The sequence below is a fragment of the Dromaius novaehollandiae genome, chromosome 27, assembly GCF_036370855.1.
Source record: "Dromaius novaehollandiae isolate bDroNov1 chromosome 27, bDroNov1.hap1, whole genome shotgun sequence".
NCBI lineage: Eukaryota > Metazoa > Chordata > Aves > Casuariiformes > Dromaiidae > Dromaius > Dromaius novaehollandiae.
In genome coordinates this window covers 6,863,678-6,887,632 of record NC_088124.1, presented here as the reverse complement: position 1 = coordinate 6,887,632, position 23,955 = coordinate 6,863,678, and the positions used below count along the sequence as shown (strand labels likewise).

The 23,955-nt window shown below is 41.7% G+C and overlaps 2 protein-coding genes across 2 annotated transcripts in view; one reads left to right on the top strand and one right to left on the bottom strand.

Annotated features, from left to right (window-relative positions):
* The window catches only part of LOC112990137 (uncharacterized), a 265,179-nt gene that overhangs the window by 224,964 nt on the left and 16,260 nt on the right, over positions 1-23,955 (bottom strand). The window lies entirely within an intron of this gene.
* Positions 1-23,955, top strand: part of KCND3 (potassium voltage-gated channel subfamily D member 3) — a 140,352-nt gene that overhangs the window by 107,651 nt on the left and 8,746 nt on the right. Inside the window, exons 3-4 of the mRNA XM_026111850.2 lie at positions 2,975-3,137; positions 20,478-20,579. Coding sequence (XP_025967635.2) covers positions 2,975-3,137; positions 20,478-20,579 — 265 coding nt within the window. The remainder of the gene's footprint in view (positions 1-2,974; positions 3,138-20,477; positions 20,580-23,955) is intronic.

Below are 23,955 nucleotides of genomic sequence, written 5' to 3'. Positions count from 1 at the left end.
GCCTAATAATACCGGCAAACATGGCTGCAAGTGCGTGAAACACCATGTAAACCACAGATAATTCTGCACGAGACTCACAGGAGTCAGTGCTGGGTAGAAATTTTAGGTCTCATTCCTGAGCAGCCTGCTCCAGCCAGTGCAAAATTTCTCGTCACAGTTATCTCATAATGGTTTTGCAAAGCAAGTTCGACATCTCTCCAGCAAAATCCCTCTCAAAACTCTAAGATAGTATGGTCTTCTCTTACGGTGTTTTAAAATACTTTCTTGAAGCCCCAAGTAACAAGGTGACCCTCAGTCTGTGTGTGAGAGCCCAAGTCACCACGACGCACTGCGCGCCAGGCAGCTGCTACACCTTCTGCAAACGCACGGAAGGGCGCTCGCAGCACTCCAGGGCACCGAGATCACGCTTGAGGCATATCATTAATTATCAGCCCTTTTGTGTTAAGGGGCAGCAAGGGAAAAATGAAAAAGAATGTTTTAGAACAGTGTTAAATGAGGCAGAAGAGCTTGTCACTTAACAAGAGCCTCTAAACTATCTTTGCATAAGGCAACACCTAGAAAGAAAACAGGCATGAAGAGCACTTCACTGATCCGAGGCATTGCAAGGGGCCTCACTGCCCTGATTGCAGATGAAAGCAGGGGAAGGACTTTGCATGCAATAATCAAGCTTTAGCTGGTGATGTGACAAAAAAAACAAAACAAGCGGAAAAATGAAAATGCCAAAGAAAAGCTGTCACTTAGCCTGAAACTGAGCCTTTCTTGGGACACAAATGAGTATGATAGCCCAGAGAAAATCTTACCATAATCTTTTATCCAGCTATTTGGCCGTAACATCTAGCCACCTAGCCTAGAGGGAAAGCACATGAAAGACTCCCCGGAGTAACCTGTGATGTGTGATGTGTAAAGAGTTATGTTTTCATTCAGAAATTCTCACACCAGTGAGTTCTTGAATAGGGGAAAGAAGTTCAGCTAATTAAAAAAAAATGTTTGGCAATATTTGATTTTACCCTTGGATGGAAATTACGCTTAGCTCAACTCTACTCCCATGATAGCACTTTGTTTGTTGTAAGCAGACATCAAAGCTAAAAATAAAGCCCCAACTGTACAACATTTTACTCTTCAATATTTCCTCATTTAACACAAGAATGTCCTAAAGAAGAACACAGAAACTCCAAATACCATCTGATAGTAACTACAGGCCTCTCCAGATTTCACATACTCTGGACAAGGGACTTCCTTAGGTCCAGACTTTAATTTTAGCATCATTTCTCTCTGTCTGCTACTAAAATTCTGCAGGTTGCAGTGTCCAGGTCCTCCCTTCTACTCCAGGTGTAGCCAAGCCACATCAACGTGCTGTATCAGAGTTTCGCAGGGCAGACCGCGTCCTCCTGAGCTGCAGAGGCACTTTGGGAATTCACATAGTCCAGTGGTTCGTACACAGTCATTTCAACATCACAGCTTTTTTAAAAAAATCTGCTGCTATTTGTCTGCTTGCTTTTTTTCCCTTTCCTCCAGCTCAAAATTACTTCAGTGAGCAGTGATACTAATATACATTTCCACACAGGAATGTAATAAATGGCTCACTGAAACAATGCCTGTAAATTCAGTCGGTGGCTGTGCTGATCATGCTCCTGCCGCACTCCCGGGGCACTGACGACAAACAAGCTTTCTGTTACACGATCAGAACGCGCTCCAGTCCGCATCCAGCTTTCTGGAGGGGTTTTTGGTTGTCAACCATTTGCAGAAGAAAGCTCTGAAGTCATTTCTAGAGGGCACACTGCAGGGGAGAAGGAAGCTCCTAGGGAGCTCACCAGTGCCTCGGCCGCACACACGGCAGCAGCATTTGCATTACCGGCATCTGGTGCCCGACCGGAATCCAGACTCCCGACAAGTTGTGCTGTGATCCGCGGCACCATGAGTGATGGCGCAGTCAGTTAGAGTTACGAGGTCCAATCACCTGGGATGCAGTATGGAGGCTGTATCAGGCCAAACCGTACATCCGAATGCAAAATCCCGACTACCTGCTCGACGACACAGCAGCGGGTGAGCCGGTGCCGTCAGGCGCGCGCCCGAGTCCCGAGGCAGGCTCAGCCCCGTACGTCCCATTGCGGGGTAACGGCCCTCCCCAGCACGCCGGCGAGCAGCCCCCCAAGACGAGGCGCAGAGGATGCCTTCACAGAAGGGCAGTGTTAAAGCTTAACTACAAAACTGCTGCAGAAAGCTTTTGTAATATGGAAAGCAAAAACACAAACAACAAATAAGCACTCAGAGTAGCCATTTCTGTCACGTGGAATCTAAGGAAGCTAAACCAACATGAGTTTCCATCGGCATGAAATGGACTATTTCATCTCTGATTCTACTGGTATTATTTAACATACAAATTACAATTGTTAATGAAAAGATTGCTGGGTAGAATTCAGTACGGAGGTTTGCCTGGACATTTTTCAGCTGGTCTCACATTCCTGAGAATTCGCCCTGTAGTGAATTCAGACTTTGAATGAATCCAAAATTTCTGAACGTACAGATGGGAAGGAAACTGCTTGGTTTTGAAACAGAATTGTAAATCAGTCTTCATTTGCAGATGGATACAAGGGGAACGGAAAATATATGAAGCTGGTCAGCAGCAGCCATGCAGTTTTAGGTTTGTTAGAGCTCATCTGCATAGAGAGGGAGGTACTAGATGAGTGAGGGTATGAATTTAAATTGCTCACCAGCTGCCTTAACTGACACATCTGTTCTGCAACAAGAGCGCCTTTCTTTGGTTTAGCTTAATTGATTGCCAAAGTAGTGGTGTAATTTGTCATCTTTACAGTGAAAACACCGTGTGAATTGTTGTTTATATGGCAGATTTCTAAACTTTCCTGTCTGACCTGGATACTGATTTTGCTGCTCGCTCAGGGAACCAGAACAGGCTTTTGGTGCCACTGCGCTTGTCTGAAGAAGGGGCTTCTCTTTTCTCTTTTCTCCCCTCTAGTTATGGTGACATGGTGCCCAAGACAATTGCTGGGAAGATATTTGGCTCCATTTGCTCCCTGAGCGGGGTGCTGGTCATTGCTCTGCCGGTTCCCGTCATCGTTTCCAACTTCAGCCGTATCTACCACCAGAACCAGAGAGCAGACAAGCGCAGAGCTCAGAAGGTAAGGCAGCCCCGGGCCGGGCCGCCGCGCAGCTCCTCTCCCCAAAGCTCGGCCACCGCTTGTCACCCCGGGGCGCGTGACGCATCGCTTGCCACTCCGAGCCTCTTCGCAGAGGCAGCCCACCTTCACCCCTCCGTGCACCTGCATCCGCGTAGATTAACATTTACGCACAGTTAACTATCTGCACCCACACAGGCATAAACGGGTTCACCTGCAGTGTGCTGTGCGCTGCCGCATCTGAAATGTCAGAAGCGATGGGGCTTTTATTGCTCGCCTTTGCTACACACCAGGTCAGAACAAAACAACTATGCACCCTGATGTCATTACTGGCAATCATTCATCTTTCTGGCTGCATGGTTCCCCTGTCATCTCGCTACCCTAAAGTCTGGCAAACACCCATCCAGACACATATACTGATGTGCACATACCCCCTCAAAGCTGTTGGCTGTAATATAGACAAAACACTGGGAAGATGCAACAGCCTCTAGGAATTTCAGGGGATTGGTGAATATTCCACAATCTGAACAGTTTTTACAAGTGTGTATATATACACACATACATATATCCCAGTCACTGGGCAAGTATAACAGATTTATTGTATCTCTACTCCAGCCTGCTAAATTACCCTAAAACCAGAATTGCAGAATCGGGTTCTTACAACTACCGTAAACTAAAGGTTTTTAGGATTGTTTCTCCCTGTGGAGTGCTGCCTGCCAGGAATTCAAGGCTCAGGGGACCTGATGGAGAACAGTAGTAGAAAGATGTGCTATTTCTGATTCAGGCAGGCATCTGGGCCATGCCTACCTTTTGCAGCTCAGGAAGCTGACAGCAAAGAGTTGAGATACAAAACCTACAAAACCACAAAATTTGGTAGTCAAAACATTTAAGCAGAGTAATAGACAGAATCATGCAGCAAGGGGCTGCAGTCACTGCGGGGTTTTACGCTTACATCTACATTCAGTTTGGCATTATACATGTAAAACTTAAACTGCAGTAATTTGGGGGAGGTGTTTTTGAGGGAGAGTTGTTTGATCTGGTTAGTCAGACAACATAATATAGATTTAAAAAACTAAAGATATTATAATGGCAGTCCACTCAGTAATACACACTGTTCAGTCAGAAGCTGGAGAGTGGGAAACTGGTATGGATCATTAAATTCATTTAACAAATTTAAATGGTTGACAGAGTGGTTTGCCTAACATGAGGTTGCACCCCAGCATAACGCGTATCGCCAACTGGGTTTAACTTGTAACAGGAACGTGCTCAGTGTCGACACGTGGGAAGGTTCGAGGTAGTCAAGCAGGGGTAAGCAGATCCTGTATATTAATAATGGTCTGGCCAAGACAACTAAGGTACATCATCTCTTGTATGCATCTAGCACTGGAAGGGTGCAGCTGTGCTTTGCTGTTAGGGAATGCTAAATAACGTTCTCTTCTGCAAGCCTGAAAGTAAAATAAAAGCTATGGTTTGGATGCTGTATGTATTGATCCTCAAGGTGCAAAAAGTCAGTAACTGGCCGCGTTCTAGTAAGCCTCAACAGCACCCAGGGTCCTCGTCTTCTACAGAACAGATGGAAACAAAGCTAACGTGCATTAAGAGTATATATTGCTGCAGGAGGAGCTATAATGAGTAAAATTTCTCCTGCACTACCAAGCAAAGAGCAATATATTAATAAAAACAAGCTTTACTGATGCATAAGGAAAAGGCAAAATACAAAGCAATTAATAAAATGTAGGCAGAACAGTAGATAAAACATATAAACATGCACATGCTCCAGCAGCAGACTTGCAATCAGAGATGATTTTAGAAAAGTATTGGAGCTTCTAATATTCACGGAATGTCAAAGTAATATAAAAATCACTGGTATGTGAAAAGAAGGGGTAGGAAGCAATGGCTGGATTTTTGCAGATAGGAAGCAACTGATTAAGAAATTCAGTAGCAACTGGATGGCTAAACCCTCTCAAATTCTTAGTCCTACTTATTCCAAACTCCAGATCATGACAAAGACATATTGCAGAAGCTGTTTGGAAAGTTCCCTTCTGTAAGCTTGCCCTAAATCCTTTCTGTCAAAAGGTCACCAGAAGTCCCATCACACTATCTGCCTCCTCTCATGTGCAAAGAAATACACTGTGAATTTGTAAAGCTACTTCCCGTGCTGTACCTGCTGTGCTCCTAACTTTCCAGTCTCCAGCTGCGCCAGCCCTTTCGCCAGCACTTACAGTCACTTTCAAACACACAAATTCTTGGAAACAATTCAAACACAGACAGCACTCTCCATCAGAACGCTGGTCACACGAATGCAGTTCGATGGGTAATGAACAGGACTGTATTAAAGCATTATAGCAATCTTACATTTCTTCTGTGTTAGTAGCTAATTTAACTTTGGTTCACCAGAACATAGATGTGCTCTCCATTCTGTCTGCATTTGGAAACTTAAATTTCAAACTTTGGAGCACAACATAACACGCAATGAAACTTTAACCAATTAACAACCGATTTCTTAGAGGAGTGAACTTGTAAGTCATTGCAGTAACTTCTAAGGAACTATAAGCACAATCCACTCATTGCTGATTAGCAACATCTCTTGCATGTTCAAACTTTTAATTTAAGAAAAACAAACCAACAGAAAAAAGACCTCCCAACTTCCTTCATTTAAAACAATATTTGAAATCAATTATTAACTAAAAGGAAGTGTTTTGAAAGAGAAATATGCACTTAGAAGTCTGTTTTAGAAGGGGCCAGTGCACGATAGCCCATTTATATAATTGAAGATTTTGAGGGGGAGCATTTTTCTACTGAAACAATGCATAAACACAAAAGAAAGAACATGCTTTACAGAATACTCAAAAAAGCAAATAAATAGGCAAGACAAATTCAAACAAGATTTGTGCCTAACCATGGACTGAGATGCAAAGAAACTCCAGAACTGAACCCAGATGGGTGCTTTAAGAAGCAGCTATCCTGTCCTGGCAGCCAGCGTTCTGAAGTGTCTTGCTGTGATTCACTTTTACCTTCATTTCTTGGACCATGATCCACTTGGTGACAAGGAAATATACCGTGATTCTTGATGCTAATATGATTGATTGCAGCTTTTATAAGGTTTGCTGTATTGACACACATACTGTATAATTCCTCCCTTCCCCATTTGAATTTCTAATTCCCTTGATATTGGATGAATTTCTGGGCTAAGAAAGTTTTCTCAAGTCAGGAGTGTGAGTAATTCTCACATGCTCATCACTGCATGAATACTAAACAGAACGAGAGAGAGAGAGAAGTACATTAATGACAGTCTCTCTGGAGATGGTCAGGATGCATACAGGGGAGTGAATGACATATTTGTTCCAGCACCACCCTCCAGTGAACTGAATTCCTTCTTCAGGAATAGGGTAAATCTTAGTAATAGTTAAAGCTTTGCCCCCATCTAATTGAAGATGCAGACATTGGCATTGGTCTTTCAAGAAGGTGGGATAAAGCTCTTTACACTCTCCCAGTCCTTCAACACCTAGAAGAGTCCACGAGTATCAGCTCCTTATAGGTACAGAAGACACAGCTTCATTATAATAACACATATGTCTTTCCAAAGTTTCTAGTGTGTTAAATATATTCTGTTTCTCTTTTAATTGAAGAGTATTTTTTTAGTGTGTGCATTATTATAAATGCTTTAGAAGAAATTCAGTTTATTTCAAGGGACATAACTATTATTATATACGGTAGGTTTGAAGGTCAGAATCTAGACCGTATTCATCTTTTGATTATGAACTCACACTCAAATTTTCCAATGAGAAACACTATGTAAGAGCATTAAATGTCTGGACATGACATTCAATGTAAAGGGAAGGGGAGTCAGTAAACCTGGACTCTCCAGATTGGTACAAGTTTCTCAGAGGCTGTATTTCTTCAGAAAACAAGAAAACATTGCACAGCTCTGATGTTCCTCTGTTATCATATGCTCACTCTTAACTTTTTCTCACTGTTAAGGAGGCACTGGCTTAGGAGGGAAAGGTGTTTAAACAGCACCAGTAAAATACTGGGAGCTGTACCAACCAGCACCTATTCTTTCAACTCACTGCGGAAAATCATTCCTTAAAATGGAAAAAAACTACCAGTGATTTAATCACCTTGAAGATGAATTATTCTTCTTCAAACCTGCATTGCAAGAGAATTAATTACAAGGAGATCTGGCAATCTTAATTTATTATGCTGTGTCATCAAATTTTGTCCTCTGGCATGCAGCAAGGACCAGGTCAATCTGAATGGAAGATGAATTGATCATTTCTGACAAGATTCATTTTGGTAAAGTTGTTTTTTTCCAAAGACTTTTTTTCTTTTTGAGTGATGTGCTAAGAACTGACCTCCCTGACATTGAAACAATGCTGTTCTTGAGTGAATGTCACAGCCTTTGGTTTTAAAAGAGAATTTGACACTTAAAAGCCTTGACAGTAGAGTGACTCTCTAATTCAGACACGTGCTGGAGTCCCTCTTGCTGCATTCAGTGTGCAGGAAAGGTGGAATGTGAGGAAGAGAGAGACAAGTACGTGATGCCATCTCTGAGGCAGCAAGGATGCAGCCGGCAAGTATTTTACCCCTCACTTTTCAGCCTAGAAAGCAGAGGCAGCTAGTAACAGGTTCTGAACATGCTGCTCCTTTAAAAGCAGTAGAAGCAGTAAGACAGTACATTGCTTAGGAGTTATATTCTGTGCGAATACAACACCAAGCTACAACGTTCTTCCCACCTGAGCAGAGAAGGAGAGAAATGCATGGCTGAAAGATTGTCAGATAATGTGGTAGCGAAACGAATGGACACGGTCTTTGAGTTCCGTGCAATAAACATCCCAGAAGTGCAAATTGCTTTCTCAAGGTTTGCTGGAATGTTGTAGACCCCTGTGTCGGACAGTCACAAATCCCATAAGAATCATTTTTCTGGAGTAATCTCTAGCTGGTGACAATGTCAGTTTATTCCAATGGCTACAAGCAGAGAACTACTTAAGACCAACGTTAAAATTAAAGACCTTGTCTTTGCACAAGTATTTCAAACAGTAACAAAACAAGGAAGAAAGAGGGGAGGAGAAAATATTAGACCTCTTACTGGAACTATCTCTAGTCAGGTGTTTTTCAAAGTGTTACAGGATGCTTTCTTCATCCTTAATCTCCCAGCTGCACTGACACTTCTCTCTGTACTACTTACCAAACACCCAAATTCAGGCAAGGAAAGGAGTACACAGGAGAAATTCATCTTGCAGAGCAGCTCTTACATAAAACTATAACACAAGATGCTTTACAGGACTGAAAAAACACAGGCTCTCAAAGAGTATACGGTATAAATTAGGTGAAGCAGAGGAGTGGACACATTGCCTGGTGGAGGTATTAAAGCATTCAATCACAGAACCAATAAGAGCAGGAGAAAGGAATGAAGGAGCAAGAGAGAAGCGGTATCTTTCCAGATGGAGGTCAATGAGAGGAAATAGATAGAGGAAGGTTACTGCAGACAGGAAGAACTGCTCATGAGATGGTTGCACACAGGCAGCTATGACTCTGCAGACAGACGAAGAGGTAACTATGGAGATGCTTAAAAGGGGCTTAAGCCAAAGGCAGGAAGAGCAAGAACACAAATGTCTTTCTGATTGTTCCGTAAGAAGCATGTTAGAAACAGCCTGTTCCAGTCCAGCCATCATCCCCAGAGGCACAGAAAATGGGACTGCAGTCAGAGGAGTCAATGAAAAGGGAAGATAGGGAAGAAGAGAATGCTTAATACTAGATTTATGGCATCATCTTACCCATGAGAAAGACAGCCCACACAGCTGTCAATAAGAAGGCCATTATAATAATTGATTTGCTACAAAGCAGGGGAGTCAGCTTTGAAATGTTCTGTTTTTCAGCTGACACCCCAAATTCTGGAGGTGGGTTAGTGAACTTCAGAGTGTGGAACAGAATGGCCAGGAAAAGCTACTCCAGCAAAGCTGTGAGCTGTCTACAGAGAGCTCAGCAACACAACATGACTCAGTTCCCAGCAGGGGATGGGGCTGGGAACCTAAGGAGAGAGAGAAACAATAAGGTTAAAACTGGAGCTGGCTGACATTTAAAAAATGTGTTTTTTTCAACCACAGTAAGTCTGTATGGAATGTTTTTGTTGTTGTTGATTATTTAACAATTCAACAAGGAAAAAAAGCTGCTGTTTTTTGAAGAGGAAAAAAAAAAAGGATTTCAGTTTTGCTGGGGTGGGTACCTCTTTTCTCTTCCTCCTCTTTTTCCTGTTTGCTGTTTGTCACATCCCCTAACACGGCTCAGGGGAAAAACAAACCAGAATTCTTTCCTCTTTTTGTTTTGTATTATCCAGGAAAGCAAATGGCATTTTTAACCAGTTCAGCTAGCTCAAATTCTCTGGGTCCCAAATTGGATGAGACAACTAGATGTCTCCAACCATCTTCTGAAAGGAAGGATTGAAATCAATGAGCTACAGCTTATAGGTTCAGTCTCCAAAGCAAACCTATATATGTAAAATATTGAGCTGGTTGTCAATAGTGGCCCAATGCCCAAATAAAGTAATTTCCATGCATATCCAGAAGCCGCTCTACATTTACTGCATGCCTTGAGGCCCTTTCATGTTCTCAGTCATAACCAGATAATAGTCTGTGACGCATAAGAACCTGACTAATCCATCCTCGGGGCTGTCCCTTGCTCATCTCGGCAAGAGGGTCTCCCCTTTCCCCACCTGTTGGGAGTCCAGGCTGCGCGTGGAGGCTCTGTCCAGATGGCTCATTATGTAGCACAGTTGGTAGGATTTGTAGTGGCTGATGTTGCTTGCTTCATCCCAGATGTCTAAACAAACACAATCTGAAACTGCCTTGTCAAGGAGACCGGCATGCAAAATGCTCAGCCAAAAATGTTGGGAAGCCTTCTACTACTTTGGAACCGGGTTCTAGTAACCAGATTCCTTTCTATTATTATTATTAACTAGTTATTTTACCATTGTGCCTATATAACGCCCAACTGAGTAGGCTGGGTGCAGTTTAGACTCCATGCAGTTCTCAATCTAAGTACTGAATACAGCTCAGCAACACCCCTGCACCAGCTGGAATATATGGTTATGTCTAGATTCATGGATATGGATATATCCATGGGGTCAGGAAAAGCATAGCTTAAAGTGGGTGGAAGTGGCTGTAAAGCTTATTGCTGTTACTAATTTGTACCATGACAGTGATTAACAGCCAAAGAGCAAGATTTGTCCCTGATACGTGTGGTGCTGGGATGGCATTTCAGGTCTCAGAGTCCTCTAATCACACATGTCAGGAAGATGGGAAAACTCCATAGCCTACCAGCACCTCTCTCCAGGACCACTGCAAAACTTCACTGCTAACACACTCCCAGATGTCTTATACAGCCCAATTTAAAAAGTCCTAGAATCTCATTATTTCTCTCCACCCCCTCCACCCAGCAGCCACGGTCTGCAAAGTCTGACTCAGAACAAGTCTTTGTTATTCGAAGGTCATGAAAATCCAATCAAATAATAACTACTGATAACTTCAGCATCAGATCAGGCTCTAAACAGCATGAGGCAGGCCCTCTCTGGGCATGAATAGGAGCCTGCCTTCCTCTTTTGTATCCCCACTACAGCCATCCGCATTGTTTTGACAAGTAAGGATGCTTGTAGCAGCATCACCCTTCCTACTTCCCCTCATGGTGACTCAAGTTTTCTCAAGCATAAAATTGGGATAAACCCTCTTCTTTTCCTGGCTCAGTGGTTTCTTTCAGAGTTAGTTCATGCACATATACAAGGCTATAAAGTGAAACCATCTTTTAGTAATAATATTCATATCCAGGATTTTAAATTCATATGCGAGCCTCAGCACCAGCAATTCCTGCTGACTCACCAAACACAGCAGCAGAAACGACAGCATGTTTTTCCTGACCACTCGCTGGTAACCAGCGGAGCAACAGCAAACGCTGGCAGAGAACTGTTCATCAGTGAGCAAGGGAATCAAGAGTGTGCATAAAACTTATTCATAAGTTTTCAAAAAAATATGTATATGGAGGGGAAAAAAAAACACTCTGCTTGTGAGTACTCTGTAGGCAGAGAAAAGAGATCAACTCAGCAGGCAAATTGCTCCTTAGGAAATAGTTACTCTTTTCCCCTCTCTTTCATGATAAAGCAGAACTCTTCTGTTTGCTAATGCAGAGCACTGTCTGATGGTAATTTGAGCCACCTGTTCTCCATGTAAGTGTAGCCATTTAGACCAAACTCGGCATTGGTCTAAACAAACACAATAATAAAGTGCAATTCTGCACATTGTCCACAAGCCCCAGCATGAAGCCACCAGCGCATTTCAGTCCGCGGATGAAACGCAGCTTCCTTGGCCACTGGGCCGGGACCATCAGGAACCATTCGAGCAAGAACGTGCAGCAATGCTGGAATGCAAAAACAGGGGCCAGAGAAACAAGTAACCATGACAACTCGGAGCTTTCTGCTGACAAATCAGGGAGCACTTTCAGTGCCCAAAATAGTATGTTAGGCAGGTTTTTCCCTTGATATTCACCAAATCAAGGCATGTAGCCAGCGCTCTGTGGCTGTCATTATAAGGACATGAGCTGTGACATACATTCTTCTATGAGTCTTCACTTCTTATCAGAAACGATCATGGGGTGGTTTTGCAATTATCTTTCTTTTCAGAAGCCTAATGCAAGAGACTTGTCCCCAGAGACCCTAGGAACAAGAGGAACAACTAAGAGCAGCTTAAATAAGATAGCTAATTGCACTGCACAACAACTTTATTGTTACCTAATGACTTCCGAACAGCTTTCATTTGCAGCAAGCAACACTTCTCTCAGTTAATGCTGAAAAGTTTAAGTACAGAGAAGTGAGATGGAGCACAGCTCCTGTCCTTACCCTGGCTTGAGTAACGGCTGCCTGCACCCACGCAAGGAGAGCTTAATGCTGTTTGCTCTGCTTGCTACCAGTGGGTGCCTGCAATGCCGAGACGATACGTGCTCTAACCGCCAGTGAACAGGCAGGGAGGCAGAGAAATAGCCCCAGCATCTTCTCTCTTCCCTTTGGGCTTTGGTTGGATGAAGTACTGCACTGGGAAGAATGAAGGACGTATGTTTTACAAGTTCACTTAGCTTTTCTTAACTTTTATAAAAAAGGATTTTTTTTCTGTGTTTTCACTACCTTTCCATGAAAGGCGTGAGCAGACTTTAGCACTATATGATGTGATTGCTTCCATTTTTTCTAACTAATCACAAGCCTGCATGAAACCAACACCGTTAATTAGTGTTCATATATCAGGTCTAACAGGTGGGCATGTGACACTAGATCCAATTCTGTTAATTTCTTCATCCCCGGAATGGCTTATAGCTATTAATTAGGGGTGCGATTTGTGTGAAAGAGGTTATAAAAGTGAGATCTAGAAATAAAGACAGAGAGACAGATAAGTCACAGGCAGACAGATATTCATCACAATTTGCTTTCAGCGAACACAGAACCCAAATTTATAATGGGGAACAGCAACCTCTCTATTAATAATTCAGGAAAATATAAAGCTCTTTTCTTGAGAAGCTGTTTATTAAGTAAAAGTGGTATTAGTCTCTGGACAAATTCTGACACCCTAACTTACATTTTGTACTCCCGGAGAATGTTATTCTGTATTTACAAAAGCCTGTTTTAACAGAATGAATTAGTGATCTCTAGACAGAGATCAGTTATTTTCTATAGCCAGCTCTTATGTAGTAACCTTCTTACTACTTACTGGTTCAACAACTAGTGAAGAAATCTGCTAGCCATCACATCTAAGAATATTAGAGCCCTAATATTTGTAATAACGTTTGTTTTGCAATCTATGCCTGGGAAATCACGAACTCCTGTGAAGACACAATTCCTGGTAGCATTCGTCTCTAACAGCATTACAGAGATTTTCATCTGTATACATCTCTAACTCTAAGGAACTATGCCAGATTCCCACTACAGCTGGAACAGAACCTCTTTTGCCAGGCTTTCCTGAACCGATTTTGACCCAAGCTATAAAATCTACCCCAATGCTAATAATTTTTTATTAATATTATTTCAAGAGGCAAACCTAAGAAATCAGGAGAGCTAGTTATGGAAGTCAGCTAAACTAGTGCTGTGGGAACCTGAGTGTACAGGAGGCTTTGAATTTCAGCCAAGATGGAATAAGTATATATAACTATTTCAAGCAAGGAAAAACTGTCCATAAGTTTATCTTACTGAACGGATGGATAACTGAAAAAAGAAATATTAGGAATAAGCATGGCATCTACAAAGGATGAAAATATGAAATGTCAAGTAAGGAATAAACTGAGAATTGTCAAACCCTAGGAAAAATGAAGTTTATTCTGCTCTTTGTCGTAGAGAGAATAAGCAGCAAATGACAGAAAGGGAACTGTCTAAGTAAAAAGAAAACGTCAATACAATGGCAAATGAGTAGAACTGGCAACAAATACATGCAGGCTGGAAATCAGAAGCATATATCTAATCAGAAGAGTAATGAGATCGTAAAACAGAAGCCTGGTATGAGTGACAGCTAAATTTTCACTAATTTTAAGCCAGAGCTTGTCGAGTTCATAATGAAAACGTACAAAAGGAAGTTTGCAACAGGAGGGGATTGAACTCAGTGCTCCAGTGGCTTCCTGACGGTCCTGCATTCCCCAGTCCAAGTTTTGCATGTTAAGACACTTTTCCAAAGTTCTCTGTTTAATCAGCCAGGGTATCTGTGACTAGCAGAGAAGTCAAGATCCATTAAATTCCATATTCTGTGCATTGTTCTATAAATAGATTGAACATCTTGTTCTTCAGTGTTGGAAAAGATTAAACGATACACTGCATTTGAAATGATGTTCTGTTGCTTTAATGGTGCCAAGGGTAAGGTAAGATTAAAAGAAGAGCCACAAAGGAGTGGAGGGGAATCTTTCATCTCTGGAAAGTAATGAAGAGGCCCAAAATAAGATCAAGGTCTGACTGTAAGTGGTTCTATCAAATTATATAGGAATATAATGAGTTCTACACTATCTAATTTCCATATGCAGCTCTACAACATCTCCCCCAAAGCAAAAATGATGGAATATTTAAACTTGGCTCAAAAGCTGTTTAATATAAAGATTTGAGAGGAAGGAAAAGTCCAAATGTGCACTCTTTATTTCTTAGGAAAAAAGGTTAGAATGACAGAAAGATGATCTGCACAAATTAACTTTTCCACCTCTTTGCTTTAACTTTACCGCCTGTCTATTGCAATAGTCAGATGGAAGCAGGACTAGCAGAAGAATAACTAGTACTTATTATATGGGCCATTTGCTTTTTACACAGCTACAATTTCACCCCATGTTGAAATGCATGTAATAACCCCGAGTCCTAATTTGGCAGTCCAGCCTGTTTCCAAGCTTTGTCAAAGACGGCATATCAGCTCCTCAGAGTCATAAGTAGGACAGACAATCAGTGTTGCATGCTCATATCGAGGAAAGCACTCCACAGAAAGTAGATACATTTAATTCCTTGTCCACTTTATTATTTTTGAATGCTTTTTCAAAAAAATGAAAAAAAAATCTATTTTCCATTTGGCAAGGAAAAATTACCACAATAGGTTAGGAGAGCTAATCTATTCACCACTAGATGAAGGTTTGACCCCTTCCCTTTTCAAGTTACATATGTGCACTGAGGTCCCAATAAGATGTACAAATTTAAGTTTTTGCTGAATTCCTTTCTGAATTAGATGTTAAAATTAGTCAAAGGCGTCACAGATAAAATCATTTTAGGAAGTACTGAATATAACTACAAGAAAATACTTTCTGTCATTCCATACTCTAAGCCCTGTTGTTAAGTCTGCAGAAACTCCATTTTAAATATGCAATCTGCTTGTTACCTTTTCCATATGCAAAAATCAACCATGTTCCTTCCATCTAGAATTTAAGTGCAAACCCAAACTAGCAACAGATGCAGACAAACACTAAAGATCAAGAAAATGCAGCACGTACTGAATGGTTATGTGATATTTTATATCACATAATAATATAAACGTGATATTTTATCTTGCAGCTGAAAAACAGATCAAAAGTATTCTGTTGATTAGATTTAAAAATAGCTTCATTTCCGACATGCAAACATTAAAAGACCAGTAGCATACACATATTCCACCACTGGACTCACTGCAGTTGTCACCAATAGCACTACTGATATTCAAACTGCTAATTATTTAGCAATAAAAAAGTGAAGTATCTGTTAATTATCTCATGTAGTTGCATTTTCTGCCAAGAATGCTCTTAGTGTGATTTTGACAGATAAAATTAGATAGGAAGGATAATGTTAATAACAGCTCCCAGCCCAAAGAGGGAGCAGAATTGGACACAGGGTCTGTACACGTAGTGCCTGGCATACAGGTACTCCAGTCTCTCCCCTTGCTCGACAGGGCAGAAGATCTGGAAGTCTGAAGAAGTCTGGCAAATATGAAATTATGTCATAAGCTGTAACTTAGTAGTTTATTATACCACATAAATCAAGAGTGAATATTATCTCCATAAGAACTAGATGAAAATCATTAATAAATAATAATTAGCTGTTTCCTGGGCCTGCCATCTGGTAAGCATTTTTCCTAGTCTGTAACTCCTGCTCCTTGCACTTCTCCAAAGCAGCTAAAAGATGAAAAGACTATTCCCCTTCTCCTTTGTTTGCAAAATGTAGATACCCAGGATGCTGGTATCCACTTACATCATTTTCGTTACCAGACCTCAGCATTCCCCATGTACAGTTGGCTTCATTGCCCTTTCTGCTTATTCGGAGTCTTCAGTTTCTGTCTTTACACCTTAAAAAGCAGCAAGGAGCCAGAAGTTACTGAGACCTGCCTTCCATCCTGCTCTCAGAAACACGTGGGCACTAAGATAACCAAATTAATCATTCTAACCTGTAAGTGGCTGTCATTAGTATTATTATTTTCATCATATAAATTATCTTCCCGATTAGGTCATATGCATTTTGAGATCCTGTGGTTTCCTAGCAACTCCTCTTACCACTCTACATGCAGACACAGTGTGCCGTTGTCTTTTCCTTTTTTAGACTATCTGTGCAGGGGTTATATTCAGTAACAGTGATCTCAGGTCTGGCCCTAATGACCTTTAGTCAGTCATATTTGTGGGATAAGATGCAGAAGTCAGGTATCCCTCTCCCAAAGACCCAAAGACATTTGCAGCAGATAGCCAGAAAAACATGGCCCTGTGCTTGTCTGTGTCGTCTCTCCTGGAGACCAGAAGTATTGATCTCTGTAAATACAGGTCTAAGATCACAAAAGCATACCCACAAGTGTTAAGAAAGGCAGTATTGGGAAGACCCCACCTGCCTAAATCTCTAGGTTTCTGACACTGAAGTATGTGACAGTACATAGTGTAGGGTTCTCCGCAAAAAACTAGGCCTTCAAAGCTTGTGTGGGTTGTTCCGAGTGTAAAGCTTTTGCTTCTGTAATTTACTCCTCACCTGATCTGTCAAAGCACACTTTTGTTGGCCTGCCAAATTCAGACTGGTGGATTCCAACAGATAATGCAAAATTCCTCTGAAATGACCAGCTTTTACCTGCTTTTGTTCTGTAACCAGAATCTTAACTCACTACCAGGTGCCCTTCACATCCTCAGTCCTTCTTTGCTCAATCACATAAGCTAGGGCTGAACCTTGGCTGCAGATGTCAAGAGGCGAATGCCTTGCTACGCTGAAACCCTTCGTTACTTGCAGGAAAGACTGAAGTTTTGCATCCCGCGTAAACGTACAAAATGTACATAAATATTATGTAAAGCTTGTATCACTTCGTAATTATGTTTACCAAACAATGCACATTTACACACAAACAGACTTCTGCACAAAAGATGAGGAACCATGGCTTTTACAGTTGTTTCTAGTCTAACTTTGGAAATTGTCTCGAGTGTCAGACCAATTTTAGGCACCAATTTTAATTAACTTCTCTAGCTAAGTTAATCAAGATAGCTACCAAATTTAATCATGATGAGGACAGGGTTGGGTGGTGTGACTACCCTAAGAAGTCTTTTTCGTAGGAAAATAGGATTAATTCCTACCCTGCCCCACCGACATTTTTTAAAATAACGACGTCTGTTCTAAACTACAAAGCTGTGGGGCTTAATTATTTAGATAGCTAGTGGCCCTCTTTCAAAGAAGAAAAGAGAACAGATCTCAGAGACGAACCATCTCCAGTCCATGTGGAGTACAGCTATTAATATTTGATCTCCTGCTAGCCTGAAGACAAAGGGAATAATGTTCATTACAAGAGCCTGGGACTGAATTCACTTTAACAATTAACTGAACTGATGATGATAGCAACTGAAGATGATGATGAAACCTTTCCTGCTGTATGTGAGGTGGGTATGCTGGGGGACTCTTGTACTTCCTGCAGCAAAGAGCTGATATTTTGCCAGTCATAGAAAGGAAATAAAAGCCTTCTGTGGTTGCCATCAGAGCCTCAGTGTAAAGACCGTCACTGGATCCAATATCTCTTCCATAATCAGGACTGGATAAGTTAATTGTGAAAAAGTGAGGAACAGAGACACAAAGGCATACAGCTTGAAAAGAGATGAAATAACTTAGTGGAAATGTGATTAACAGGAACAGAGGAGTATTCCATCTCCCAGTTAAACGGAGTTGTCTTTCAGCCTCTTACCCTCTGCTCCTGCCTCTAACTCACCTTCAGATTTGTCTCAGAGAAATTCCACTAGTGTCAGTAAATATCTTGTTCAGCACAGGTTGTGACATGGCTCTTGCCCGTAATTCCTGGCTTCTAATCTTTTTTTGGGGTGTGCAGAACTCGTACAAACACTTCTTCAACATGCAATAGCCATATACTACTGCCAACTCATCACAGCTATAGTAATATAAATTATATTACTGTTTATATTATAAATTATATATTACATTAAAAAGGCTGCGAGGCAGAAAAAGTACCTAGGTTACAACTTTACATTCTTCCTCTCTTAGCTTTGTTGGTGGTTTCCTCTCACTCGTGGTAAAATCAATCCTGCCACATTTAATACATATTCTGGATCCAGAATGCTCAAACGTTCTCTTTACTCCACAAAACAGTTCCAGACAGGAGTTGCAGACAGCAATGCATTTTGTCCATTTTGGATACTTCTCTGGATTGTCCCCAGTGGTGTCTCTCATTCGTTTATGGAGAGGGCACCTGAAAAAGCCCAGCAGTCTAACAGCTAACACAGGCAGCTACTGTTTGGGTGGTATCCACCTCACCTATATATTCACTAAAGACCATACGGCAACTTTGCATGGGTCCATTGCTGTAGGAAGCCATTAACGGCCGTAAGAGCTGTACTTCACATTTTGTCTGCTAAGAAACAGCTGCTCCTCAGACTCCGACTCATATTGCGAAGGTGGGAAGGAATCAAACTGAGACTTCTTATGTCTTTTTTCATCAAATACTGACTTTGGCATCGGAGTCACAGACCTTCTCTAATGGAGGAAGTTTTAGTCTGGACTGTGCAATCTGTCCAGCTTAGGAAATGTTAACTGCTTTGCTTGGGGGTAAGGCAGCGTCTACCCCTGCCTAGGGGAGTCTTTGAATTTTTTGTTCCAGATTCTAGTCTCTGGCCAGTTTTGACTGAAGACTCAGTTTCATTTTCTTTTTGCATCCTCAGTCTAAGCCTTGCAAATACAACTCATGAACCTTTCACAGGGTCACCACAGAGCTCTGTGAAATACTTTGCACCAGAACAGAGTAAGTTTTATCAGAGATTTCATGCAGTCCTAATATTAAAATGAGTCAATGAAATATAGAAGAGAAATTCCATTTTGGATGTCCCCAGTTTAGGGTGACAAAAGTGGGCCTATTTTTCAGACTGGTCACTGTCTGTGCCTCCTAAGTAAAGCTGCATAACAGTGTCTTGCGTATGTTTTTGCCCAGGAAACCGCATGCTTAAGCAGAAGCTCTTGAGGTTAAATATTGAGGGCCAGAGTCACTCATGCATGTACAGCAATAGAGCTCCTAGAATTATTACACTCTCTAGACCCACTGCAGATATTTGCCTCTTGGCTTTACTCTTCCTGCAGTGTATACCCATTAGCACCTCTAATTAGAAGGGAAAATCACGAGTTCCATGTTATTTAAAAGATTATGCATTTTAAAATACAGCACAACGTAATTATTTTTTAATAGCCGCAGCTATTTCATGTATTTACTTTTAATGGTGTTTGAGTCATAAATTAACAGTAAAAAAGAAAAAGGCACATCAGCACTTGACAGAAAAGCAGGCAGCATTTGAAAAGACAAAGTGGAAAGTTAAAAACTAAGATCAAAAGGGAAGAGGGTCTTATTAGTTCTTCTTCCTTGCCTTATTCAAGACCATTTTTTAATCATTTAATTTGTCCTTCTAGGGGTCAAGAAGGTGAGGGATAAATAAATATTTGAGAAGAGTGGTTTGTCCTTTTTGAGTTGAATCTCCGTGTTGTTGCTGAGTAACTTGTGTCTGTTGGTCAAGAGATGCGTACTTTTGGATAAACACAGTCTTATATTATCAGATACCAAAGCTAATAAACAACCACTGCCACTGCAGATGACAGAGAAACAGATAAGGTACCTTTCCCTACTGCAGAATGATAGATGTAGACTTTTTCATTAGTATTTCCCAATGTTAAATTAACAATCTATGTTACTTGGCTAGTAAGTGAAGCAAAGTACCAGCTCTCCTTCTGAATGCCTCTTATTAGCCACTTGCTTTGCAGCAGCATCGACAGCATCACTAAGGCCCAGGTGTCACTGTGCTAGGTGCCGCACAAGCGGACCAAATGACAACACAGGCCTCAGAGCACAGAGCTGAAAGATAAAGACAGACAGACAGACAGACACAGACAGACAGACACACAGTCAAGCACATTAGAGAGAAGGTCAGTCATGAGAACGACATGCATGCAGACCACGTGTATGCGGCTACATCGCATGATCTTCCTTCTCATACAGTCCTCCTATGCCAAGAACACGTCTAAGTCAAGTGCCGTTAGTTGCCGCGTATTTCACCCCCCAAAATCACTAATAACATATGAAAGGATAAACAAACCTGCAGGGCCTCCATTTCCTATCTCTGGAAAGAGCATTAACGCATTGTGGCAGATACTGTTCTTCAGATATATGCAGTCATCTGAATCCTACAGACAAGCTGGAAACAGACCTGTTAGCTGTTCTTGACATCAGCCTTGTCTTGCCTGTGTACCTCTTGTATTTCACCCCCAGGGTTTTTCTGGTGTGAAAAGAACCATAAATTTCCTTCCCCTGGTATAGGCAGCACAGGAGTGATTACTTGATGTGCCAAAGTATAAATTCAGCTTGCTTTTCTTCACAGAAAGCCCGACTTGCAAGGATTCGAGTGGCCAAAACAGGTAGTTCCAACGCTTACCTTCACAGCAAGCGCAACGGCCTCCTGAATGAAGCCCTGGAGCTGACGGTGAGTGCAGAGAAAATAATTCCTTCTACATGAGAGTTTGAAAATTTCCCTATTCCCAATCCTCTTTCCAGTCTCCCTCCCTCTCTCAATCTGTTGTCACCTAATTGCTCGTTATTCATTGTGGCAGCCTCACACACTGAATGGTGTTACATTGTAATTATGCCCTAATGTACTGTGTGTAGGGATAGCTAGGATCCAGCTGCAAGACTGGATGGGAGGAAAAAGCTTTCTTGAGCTAGGAGAGGATCCAGCCTTCGTCAGTATTAATGGATCAGGTTCACAGTTCTGTCAAAGCCCTCTGTGTGACGAAACTATCAGAGCTCTACTGATCTATACCACCAACAGTCTGCCCTTCCTATAAATATCTACAGTCTTTTAACAAATAGTTGTTTATTTTTAAGAGTCTCTAATATATACATTGTACCATGGTTATTAAAGAAAAGCATATTGTTAAGAAATAGCTCAGTAAAACCTTGCCGATTTCTACTTTTCTAAGAGATTATTGTGCGCACACATCATGAGTCATGTATGAAAGTACACACACACATGCAAACTGAATGCACCCTCCTCTGCTTCTCACCGAGAGACAGCCCACAAGTGTACTTTCACATACACATCCAGAGGTTTCAACAATTTAAAACAAATATGCTGAGGAACCGGAAAGTAATGGGAAAACATGTAGAAGTCATTGTCCGAGGTATGATTGCGGGCAGCAACAACTCTAGAATTATTACAAGCTCTTCACTGCTAATTGGTGGCAGAGTAAGACCATCTGATCACATCCAACAGGGGAAGAAAATAACTCTTGTTTCAGGCAGTTTGGTGGTAGGTTCACTTTTAACAGAAAGACATCTGTAGGCTAATATTAGCTATTCGTGAGGCGTAAAAGTTTTAAGCGTGTCAGACTGCTCAGCAAAATCAGTGAAAACAAGATGTTATTATGTTAAGCCTGATCAAGACCAGAGCACGTATTAGCACATTTCATGGATTTCATTTCAAATAAATCAGTCCTTGGCGCACACAAGGAGCAAAGAGCAAGATGAAGAATGCTTAACTGAGTGGCCAGAGCTGCCTAGTATTTGTTCATGCATCTTTACTTGAGGCCTAATGCTTCAAATGCCTGCTGTTTTGCCTGGCATACTTCAGCACAGGACAATGTTTGCCTTTGTAAAGCAAAGCTGAAAAGCCTTGTCAGCTCATGGGGTTACAAGTTGCTCACTAGTACCTGACCCCATTCCTACTGAAGTTCAGCGGTCAAATGAGCATCCGGTTGCTTTGCCAGCCAGGTACACATCCCGTTCTTGACACCTTACCCAGAACTCACGCTAAGTTTAATGGGCCAGACTACCATAGGATGGGTTTGTTACCCAACAGTAATTCTAACTGCAGTTACTACACAGCCATTACTAGATATTATCGCTTTCATCATGACCAATCACACAGTCCTGTATAGACAGACTATATACACAGACTGTGTAACTGCTTACTAGTGCCCAGCAGACTGCCCTGCAGTCTGACACTTTGTGGGTTTATCCAGGACAAGCATCACCCCAAAACATGTCCTGGCTGTGGCTCAGCAGTTAAACTAATAAAATGAGAATGAAGGACTATTCAGGATTCAGAAATACATGCCGGAATTTCCTCTCATTAGCACCAGAATGAATACACTGAAATCATCTTTCGAGGGAACAGCATGTCTTCAGCCTGTAGCTTTGTACCAAAGTAAAGATAAAGTGAAGGAAAGGATTCATCCAAGGAGAGCTGCAGGAAGAATTTCTGCTCCTAGAGAAAATACAGGCTCCTGCTTCAGAAACATGTGGATTTGTGACATTTTGCATTCACAATCTAGACACCAAGTGCTCAGAGCTTTTTCTTCTCATTTAGAGAGATGAAGGGAGTGTTGTTAGTGGGTTTTATGTCAAAAGTGCTCAAGGGATGGTGCTTTTTCCCATGGCAGCAGCCTACATATCCTCTTACTGTTAATCTCCTTGTACAGCTAGCTGAAATTCCCTTTTTGCTAAAATGCTAGAAGGTATATATCCTGGGAACAGTAGGTTGTGAGGTCTTGTCCCTTTTCACAAGAAGAATCTGCTTAGCCATAGAATAGAGCAGCATTATAGCCATGCACATAGGAAGGGACAGCTTACCACTGAACCAGTTCATCTCAGTTCACCAACGTCCAACTTGGTGTGCTGTACCACTAAGTAGAAGAGGCAAAGTAAAAGTACGTCAGATTTCAGAATTGAACACTACAGCATGTTTCAGTTTTCCTTCAAGCAACCAGCAGCTCAGTGAATGCCTTCCAAGAACAAACTGAATGGTAGCTGGCAGCAAACCTCTGCAAAACTGGCATCCCAGCTCAAACAGCAAGCCATCACCTCACCTCCCCCCACCGGGCTTTTCATTACAAGCAGACTCTTCCAATGAGGACACAGATTTCACTTGCCTGCAGCAATATAGGTACCACTGATGCAATTTTTACAGATATGCATTCTTCAACAGTAAAACCAAAACGCCAAGCATTTGTATGAGGTTGGCACTCTCACTGTCCTAGGTGCAGCAGTTCCTGCAGCTCTCATTTTCTGTCTGCACGCTAGGATGTTCTAGGTGCCTGTATGCTTTTTGTTTCTGAAAGCACAGAGCTGGCTGAAGGAAAGGTGAAAGGAAGATAAGGCAGGAATCAGACTCACTGGTGGTATCCTTCATTCTTGATAATTGCCACCCCTTGATCTGTCTGCATCAGCTGCAAGTCAGTCCTCTTGATGGAATGCAGAAGATTAAACTGTGCTGCCAAAATTTTACATTTGGTTTAGGTCTTCAAACAGGGATAGGAAAGCCCTGCCTCTGCTTTCAGTTTCCACTTACACCTGCTCTGAAATACAGCTGCGTAGGGAAGAGTTGTGAATCCTTCTCCTGAGTCCTCATATAAAGATACTGTTTGCAGTATCTGCTCCTTCTCTCTCCTTTTCCAGAGTGTTTTAGTGCAGCATCTTACTTGTTTTAGGGTGTGCAAGGACCTCCAGGGGAAATGTTCCAACACAGACTTCAGCAGTCAGTAATCTCTGCAGGGTAGGAACAGGACCTGCTTGATGTGTTGGTTCACCGAGAAGACTATTAATAAGAAAAATGGAACTGACCTTTTTTAGACCACTTCTAAAAATACTTCTGGGAATACTCATCTTCCAAAACAACAGCAGCAACAACAAAAATCCATAACCTGCCTAAGAAGCATTCCAATAGGAATATATTAATGCTTTATACAGTAAGTCAGCTTTCTTAATATATCAGTTCAGCTACATTTTGGCATCTGTCAGAGGTACAGTTATTCCTCAATTTAAGAATTACAGAACCATTGTGTAAATAGCATCCAGAACAC